This window comes from Aulonocara stuartgranti (genome assembly GCF_965226115.1).
Source record: "Aulonocara stuartgranti genome assembly, chromosome: 17".
NCBI lineage: Eukaryota > Metazoa > Chordata > Actinopteri > Cichliformes > Cichlidae > Aulonocara > Aulonocara stuartgranti.
The window spans coordinates 26,876,346-26,885,276 of NC_138953.1; the positions used below are offsets into that span (position 1 = coordinate 26,876,346).

The window sequence follows — 8,931 nt, forward strand, 5'->3', positions numbered from 1 at the left end:
TTGAATTTGACATGATTCTTCCGATTCATTTAACTGGAGACAAACTGGTTGCATTTCAACCTGTATCTGAAAGTCTCGTACTTACAAAACAAGAAAAAAATCCAGCAAAGATGAGATACGCATCTGGCCCCTCATTTGATCCACCTACTGTTCACCGAAGCCTCATCAGAAATGGTCTCAGTGAAAGGGCAGCTGTATAAGGCTATTTTAAGGAAAGATGGAGAAAAGGCTGAGGTATGCCAAATTACAAATAAACTGCACTAAAAATCAGTGACAACAGGCCTGATTGAGTGATGAATGCAAATGTGAAATTTTTGTCTCAAATTTTTGGAACTGTTGTCAGGAGGTTAAGACTGAGGTTCAACAGTGAGTCTACAGCCATCTGTAAAACAGTGGAGGCTGTAATGGTTTAGGGCTGCATTTCAACCTGTTGGGGATCTTGTCAAAATTGATGGACTTATAATTGCAGAAAAATACTGTCAGATTTTGCAATATCATCTGGAAAGCATCTGATTGGCAACAGCTTAATGTTTCAGTATGGCAATAATCCCAATCTTACCTAGATAGAAAGGTCATGGATTCCCAGAGCCCGGGCTAAAACATTACTGAAACAGAGTGGGACCAACGAAAGATAGCCAACATCCAAAGAAGAGGTTTGAATGGCCTTCACAAAGCCTGGAGAACTATTCCCGAAGAATGAACAAGAAAGATTGTCTAAGAGAGTTCAGGCTGTGTTGAATAAAGGTGCTCATACCAAATATTGATTTTCAAACTCTGTTTTGCCTTATATACGGCATTTGCACGTGTGTTTGCACATGTTTTAATAAACTGATGTATCTATTCACATTTCACATCAAACTATAGAGAAAAATGAGGTGGCACAAGATTTTTGCACAGTACCAAGCCATTTATAAGCGTTAGACGGGCGAACTTAGCAAAGCTGCGCCAAGCTATTTGAGTGAAGCAGATTCGACACCTTAAAAAAAACGAGTTAAAAAGAAAAACAGAAAATTGTCTATTGCTTTCTGATTATTTCTGATTTTAAAGATTAAAACAGGTTGCCGCAAACTGACTCTTCTTCTGTATTCTTTTGTTTTGTTTAGAAATAAACGAATCTGCTTCCGGTTTCCGGTAGATTGGTAAACAATTGACGTCACTTCTGGTCCGTTCAGGCGGGCTGTTTGAGAGCTCGGGGGACCGACGTACCTCACGTTAAGCTTGTGTAACTAAAGTTTTATAGTTTACGGATAGTCCAGTTTACAGATAGTTCACGAAACGTGACACTTTAACTTTGTTATTGTGTGGAGATCGAAAGCCTTCACGCAGCTGGAGGGAGTAGTAGTGTTGATTAGCCGTATCAATGCGGTTATTGTTAGCTGACTAAAAAGCGAGCTATGGACCGACCATCTAGGTAAGCTACTGCTTTTGTCGATGCCTGGGTAACCTAGATCTGGTGATGCTAAAAACTGTTTGTTTGTTGTTGTTTTTTAATTGTTGACACACAGGAAGACAAAGACTGTGAATTACTGTGAGACCAAGGACTTCGATGATGGTGAGTAAAATTGAAAATCTGTTATCCTGGCCCATTTGATCCACAGTGTGATAAAGAAATAGCAAAGCATAGCATATCATGTCATCATTTTATAATCTTACATAAAGCATTTACACAAGGACGTGTAGGTTCGTTCAAAAACGAAATTACACCGCTTTGAAATTAGTCTTTAGTATCAAAATGTGTGTAATATACTAAAGATATGACTGCTATTCTATATCAACAGAAAAATCGAGGCAAATTTACACAAGACAATTTAAAGTGCTTTACAGAGGATAGAAACAGAGAAACTGAATGTGAGGGTAGACGAGTTTAAATACCTGGGGTCAGTTTTCTAAAGCAAAGAGAGGTGAAGAAGAGAGTGCAGGTAGGGTGGAGTGGGTGGAGACGAGTGGCTGAAGGGTAGCAGCAAGAGTGAAAGGGAAGGTTTGCGAGATGCAAGTATGGTTTTGACAGGAGTTGGAGTTGATGATGCTCAGATTTTTGTTGGAGTTACAAGGATGGATACAATTAGAAATGAGTACATTGGAGGGACAGCTCAGGTTGAGGGTATGGAGACAAGATTGAGATGGTTTAGAAATGTGAAGGGAGGGGGAGGGGGTGGGGGCCACAGAGACGATTCGTGGATGTAGTGAAGGCAGACATGCAAGAGGGTTGGTGTGACAGAGGAGGATGCTGGGAATAGTGTGAGATGGGTCGGATCTGCTGTGGAGACCCTTAAAGGGAGCGACTGAAAGTAGAACTGCATACAAATTTAGATAAATAAATTAAAACTTTATGCAAGTTTTAATGACTTGCTTTATGATATATATTATTGATAAGCACAGAAATATTAACATCTTTATGACGGATCTGTTGGACGTTTTACTGTGATCTTTACATTTTGTTTACTATACATTGTATAAACTATAACAGCTATGCAGATGACACACAAATATATATCACAATGTCACCAGGAGACCGAGGCCCTGTACAGGCTCTTGGAAATGCATTGAGGAAATTAATGACTGGTTGTGCCACAATTTTCTCCAGCTAAACAAAAACAAAACTGAAGTAATAGTCTTTGGCGCCAAAGAAAAACGATTACAGGTCACCAGAGAACTTCAATCTATACACCTAAAAACCACCAACCAGAGAGAAATTTGGGTGTAGTGATGGATGCAGACCTAAACTTAAAAAAACACATTAAGACATAACAAAGTCAGCTTACTATCACCTCAAGAATATATCAAGGATAAAAGATCTGATGTCTCAACAGGACCTGGAAAAACTAGTCCATGCATTCATCTTTAGTAGGCTTGATTACTGTAACAGCATCTTTACAGGTCTACCTAAAAAATCAGTCAGACAACTACAGCTCATTCAGAACTCTGACCAAAAAAGTGGACCACATCAGTCCAGCTCTGAGGTCTTTACACTGGCTGCCTGTCCGTCAGAGGATAGACTTTAAAGTTCTGATGCTGGTCTATAAAGCTCTGAATGGTTTATCACCAAAATACATCAGTGACCTCCTGACCCAGTATGAACCTAAATCCAGGTTGAAGACTCACCTGTTCTCAGCTGCATTTGAATAAAGCACCAAATCCGCACTATTTTACTTTTAAGCTTAAATTTCAAAACTTACATTTTAACTACTGATTTTATCTACTGTTCCCTTCTTCTTCTTCTTTTCCATTTTAAATCATCCTTTTTATTTGTTTTTTAATGTCTCTGTAAAGCACTTTGAATCACCTTGCTGTTGAATTGTGCTATATAAATAAACTTGCCTTGCCTTGCCTAGATGTCTCGTGTTAACTTGATAAATCGCAGTCACTGCAGTGGTGTGATCAGGAAAAAGACATTGCAACAAAAAACGTGTTATTAGATACTGTTGCTTTGCAGAAGACTCTTAAATTCCAGGAAACCTGTAGTACAGTAGGGTGCACATGTGTAATCCAAAGGACTCCCTTTCCAGTCTTAAAAATGGTATCTTTGTCCTCATTTTGTGATAGATGAGGATTTTGCCTGTGTGAAGGCCCCACCCAGCAAAAAGGTCAGGGAGGATGTGAAACAAGAACAGAAGAAATCATTAAGCAAGTCCTCCAGTCAAGAGGCCACCTCACAATTAAGCCAGAAGAACAGGTAGGTGGCGAGTTAATCTGACACTGGCTGTGACAATCAGGTAAGAGGGCTCATGAAACCTGCTGTGAATAAATGTTACCAGTTTTACTGCTGTTTAGTTTGTTTCCAGCAGAGGGCGCGCCACTTGTGTATATCCTGCAATATTGGGAAGTTTTGCTTCAGTCCGTTAGGCAGCTACAGGTTACCTATCTACCTGCAGGGGGCGGTGGTGCCACCACTCTGTGGGTTACTCTTGCTTGTGCTGCCCTTGGTTAATCCGCTATCTGCTAAGAATGAAGTTCTAAAGCACAAAAGAGCTGAAGTGAAGCTGAGCATTAAAAATAATCAAGTGTCCACTGCAGCCACTGTCTTTGCTTTTCATCTTGTACCTTTGCTTTTCTTTTTTTGCGTTCCTTTGTCGCTCCTTTCCCTGTTTTGGCCCACTTCTCAGCTCGTCAGCATTTGGTTGATACACACCTTGAGAAGCATGAAGTGGGCATGTATAGGAGTGCGTTTGCATTGGTTACTGTCAGTAGGCAAATATCTTTACAAACAGACACAAGCACAGTACCGTAAATGTATGATAATGGCTGCACAGGGAGAGTCTGTATTAATGTATTCACGTATAAGAACTTTTTTTTTCATACCGGAGAGAGTTTAAAGATAGAGTTACAGGCAGCAATGTTGAGAACAGCATTTAAAGAGGATAGGTTTATGTAACGTTTTCATCGTAATCTGAGAGTGCTTCTGTGCTGCAAACAGCCTGTTTCAAACTAACCTGCACACCGACCAAATTCATAGTTTAACATAATTCATTTTGTGCGTCATTGTCTAATGCAGCCATTCCCAAGCTTACGATGGCCGCGGTCCATTTTGAAGCCCAAAAATGTTAAGCGGCCCACCCAAGCCTATGGTCATCACATGGCCCTGTGCAGTGTTTCCTTTTAGCTGATCCTCTGAAATTACAGCTGGTAACACTAGTATAGTTTTTGTTCACTAACAATGAACTATAAGATGCATTCAAGATCCAAAATGGGCCCAACATTTAAGAATAACGTAGTATTTAGGTCAGATTCTTGGCTTACCTGCACTACCTTCAAGGCCCACCAGGGGGCTGCAGGACACACTTTGAGAAACACTGGTCTTATGGTTTGAAATTCAATTCAATTCAGTTTTATTTATATAGCGCCAAATCACAACAACAGTCACCTCAAGGCGATTTATATTGTAAGGTAAAATACTAACAAGCTAATGTCCACATTTGCTTATTTTAATCTCAGTCATTGTGGCCCTAGCAATGACAATATTGCACCACATGATGATTAAAAGGATTAAACTCACAGATTTTTGGTCTTTTGTTGTAGGTGTAGATATGATATGTAAAGAAATACCAGTCCAAAAGTAAAGCTACTCGGGTCTAGCGCCAATGCATTAATAGATTTTCAAAATGGGTTCATATTTTGTTGAGATGAGTAGCTAAGCGCTGGAGATAAGCAGTGGAAATTATAACTTTGTTCAAAATTATGTGTTCATGTTGAGTTCATCACTGTTAGTTTAGATTGAGTAGGGGTGGGCGGTATAAATGGTATACGGTAGAAACGATATAAATTTGGCCAACAGTAGAGATTTTGACTATACCGCTCTACCGCGATAGCGCATGTTGATGGTGTCATCAAGCTGCGCCTTTTTTGGTCGAAAGCATTGCAGCGGCTGCAAACAATATCATCTGCAAATTATGCCGAGCGACAGTAATAGCAAAGAGACGAAGCACTTTTGGAATATGGGGAAAGCCAAAAACTGCGCTTCCTCCACTTCCGTACCATTGATTCATTAATGCTGAATTCTCTCGCAGCTGCTCTGTTCCCATGTTGTTGCAGTATATGAATGACTAACTTCGTATTGTGGATGGATTATCTCAGTTGTTCTCCTGACTGAAGATTGCCGTGGGCACCTCACCCGTGCCAAAGCGCTCACAGGCGGAGGATAGTCCTCCCCCCGCTGCTATCAGGGCAGGAGATGTTCACACCTATGCGTCCAAACTGCAAATGAATCGCGCATGAGCGAAGCCGCTGCTCCCGCACTGACTGTAACGCAGTCAGTTCTTCTTTTACTGTTATGCAGTTTTGTGGATCACAAGGTTTAAAACTACTAATAAACACACACCCACACACACAAAGTAACTCCACCAGAGCGCCAATTTCGGGTCACTTTTGCTGGTCCAAGCCCGGATAAAGGAGCAGGGTTGGAATTGTGACATTAAAAAACAATAATTCCTAAAAGAAATTTAATTTGTAGTTAATAAATTCTAAATGCATTTAGGACATTTTTTACTCACTTTCTCTTCCACAATGTTATTTCTCTCTCCAACAGCGTAGGTTGCAATTACATTAGCATGACCTATTATGCAAATTAGGCGATGACGTCATTTAGCGACTTCTAGCGACTTTTCGGTCAGCCAATAGTGATTTTCCTTACTGAGGAGTTGGCAAAACTGCGTGAGGCTCCTGACTACGGCAGCCGTAATGCTCCAGCAATCCATCAAGCCACGTGCCTTCATACCTTACCAAAGTCGTACTAAAACATTTTTTGACAGATTTCTATGTGCCGTGTACTACATAAAATCGGTTCGAGGTCAGAATTCATACATAAGGCACACTGTCGATCTTTGAGAAAATTAAAGGATTTTAAGTGTGCCTTATAGTGTGTAAAATACGTTACACAGAAGAAAAGAATATATCGCGATATATATCGTTACCGCACATGCTTCAAATTATACCGTGATATGGATTTTAGGCCATATCGCCCAGCCCTAATTGAGAGGTGCACTGGGTGTGCAGTCAGCTTGAAAGTAAGCAGTCACTTTTAAAGAATATACTGCAGACTGCGTATAAATGTTTGGGTTGAAGCCTCGCTGTGATGCTTTAACTCATTAAGGTGGTTGAATAGTAAAGCCATTCAAAGTCACTGATAAAATGATGACTGGCTTATCAGTGGGGATAATTGCTAAATTAAAACAAAATGTTGATTATGCTGAGTTAAATAAAAAAATGTCACCAAAAAGTAGTCTTTTCTTTTACATTTTTATCAGTTGTATTCATTAGAAATGCTCAGAGGTGAAAATCTCTAACATGGCTTGAATCTTGATTCATTTGTGCAGAAAGCCACTGGACGAAAAGCTGTATGAGAGGGATCTCGAAGCAGCCATCACGCTCTCCATGCTCAATAATGCAGGTGAAGTGAAGGACCAGTCTCATGTCAGTAGAGGTATGATTTGTTCTTTAAAATGATCAATACATTTCATGTGATCAAAAGGATGTTGGCTTAATTTCTTGATAAATTTATCCAGGAGATGTCAAATTTCCAGTAGATGAAAACACAGATCCAGCTTCTCTGCTCCTGTCCAACTGCAGTGTGGATGGTGCAGTTATGGGTAAAGTCTAGCAGCTTTATTTATTTATGTAGTTGAAGATTTGATTTCCTTCCCTCTGTTTAATATCATTATGGGTTTTCTTCAGGTTTGGACAAAATCACATCAGAGAAAGGGTCGCCTGCCCCTGCCAGGCAGAGAAAGGCTGCCTACAAAGCTACTGAGGAGCTGAAAAACAAGGATGGTGATGATGATGATGACTATCAACCCAAACTGACACCAGGTTACTTTGCCATAACTTTTTAAGTAGTTGTATCCATTTTTCGTCTTTCTTTTTGTGTCTTTAAAGTAACAATAATGCTTTTGCAGATTCAGAAAGCGATGAAGATTTCAGTGAACCATCTGAGAGCGAAGATGACGAGTTCAAAGTAAAGAAAGCAAGCAAGACTAAAAAGAAAGAAAAAGCAACAAAGAGTGAAAAAAACAAACAGATTCTTGCTTCTAAAAAAGAAAAGCAACCATCAAAACCATCAAAGCCTAAATCGCAAGCAGCAGGTAAGCCCATGAGGATCATCAGCTTTTGTCTGCGAATCATAATTTCACATTTGAATGAGTGCTGTTCCTTCTCACAGCAGCTTCTACCCCAGTGACAACACCTCCAACGGCCAAACCTGCCTCTAAAAGACCTGCGTCATCCTCCACAGGCTGCACATCGAAGCATGCAGCCTCTCTGAGCCCAGCAGCCTCCCTGAGCCCAGCAGCGGGAAGAATGCCCAAGTGGAACCCACCAGGTGCTGAATGACTAAACAGCAGCACAGCTGGAACATGTTCCTGTAAAATTAACTCAATTGAACATATTTATCAATTTATTTCTGTTTTTTCCTCCCAGCTCAAATTGGAAAAAGTCCCTCCACGTCCCAGAGTCCAGCAGTGAAGTCTCCCGGTCAGGGTCTGCGGCTCGGGCTCTCCCGCCTCGTTCGAGTCAAACCTTTGCACCCTAGTGTTGCAAGCCACTGACTGAACTGACCTCAGAGGTCAGGTCATGTTGTGGTTTTTAAAGTTTTCAGTTATTTTTACGCAGAGACTTCTAAATATTAATTTCTCTTAGTGTGATACAAAATGCACAATACTGAGAGGGTCTTCACCTTGAAGCTGATGGAGCTTAAGGGTGTCCTCTTACCCCTGGATGCTGTTTGAGGTTAAATTCTGAAAGTGTGAGTTCATGTCTGAAGTGTCACTTTTCTTTTCTTTTCTTTTTTTTTTCGTTTTTTGGTCCTGAATTGTTACCTGACATGTTACCTCCACTCAAATCACATTTTTTGTAAATCTTGTACATACATTTAAATAAACATATAAAAACAGGTTACATGCGTGTGCTATCTTTCCACACTTGTTAACTTTTTTTCTAAAACTGCACACATTTAGCCAAAAATGACTGACAGAGCGCCTCATAACCTTTTACATAATCCTCTAGAAATGCCTGTGCATCAGTCGTGCATCATTACAAGTTAGTACCACTGTATTATTTATGGCTACAGCAAGCTGGAATATCTTTTGAAAATCAATGTCATATATTTACGATAAACACTGCCTGCATTGTGATAAAAATGTTGTTTGTAATTCCTTAATTCCATTTGTAGTTATTTTGTTTCACTAGATGCATAAAAAGAAAGTACTTTATTGCTTTACAGGCTGCTGGATCAGCAAACTTCCAAAATCTCTTTTATAGAGGTGTTTACATTAATTAAGTGCAGCTTCTACTTTCCCTCTTACTTACTTTGAATAAATAAGAGTGTACTACTGTATGGTTTCACATGACTGTTGTTCCCAAACGGTGTATTTTATCCTCATCCTCTGCCATCCACTCACAAATGTGCTTGTTGATAATTGTCTGTGCACATGCATCATTGTT

The 8,931-nt window shown here is 40.0% G+C and overlaps 1 protein-coding gene across 2 annotated transcripts; it reads left to right on the forward strand.

Annotated features, from left to right (window-relative positions):
• Window positions 1-1,160: 1,160 nt before the first annotated feature.
• On the forward strand, window positions 1,161-8,381 carry rad51ap1 (RAD51 associated protein 1). Of its 2 annotated transcripts, none has more exons than XM_082511320.1 (9): window positions 1,161-1,411; window positions 1,506-1,552; window positions 3,544-3,673; window positions 6,810-6,916; window positions 6,999-7,082; window positions 7,168-7,302; window positions 7,389-7,574; window positions 7,652-7,810; window positions 7,909-8,381. In XM_082511320.1, the coding sequence occupies exons 1-9, from the start codon at window positions 1,395-1,397 to the stop codon at window positions 8,034-8,036; spliced, it is 993 nt and encodes a 330-aa protein (XP_082367446.1). In that variant the 5' UTR covers window positions 1,161-1,394; the 3' UTR covers window positions 8,037-8,381. The 2 variants fall into 2 exon arrangements, with proteins under 2 accessions (XP_082367446.1, XP_082367447.1); XM_082511321.1 differs by having other exon boundaries at window positions 7,655-7,810.
• The last annotated feature ends 550 nt before the right edge of the window (window positions 8,382-8,931 follow it).

Coding starts and splice junctions, on each gene's coding strand:
- rad51ap1 (XM_082511320.1), top strand. Junction 1,553..3,543: donor GACCAAGGACTTCGATGATG/GTGAGTAAAATT, acceptor ATTTTGTGATAG/ATGAGGATTTTGCCTGTGTG. Junction 6,917..6,998: donor CCAGTCTCATGTCAGTAGAG/GTATGATTTGTT, acceptor AAATTTATCCAG/GAGATGTCAAATTTCCAGTA.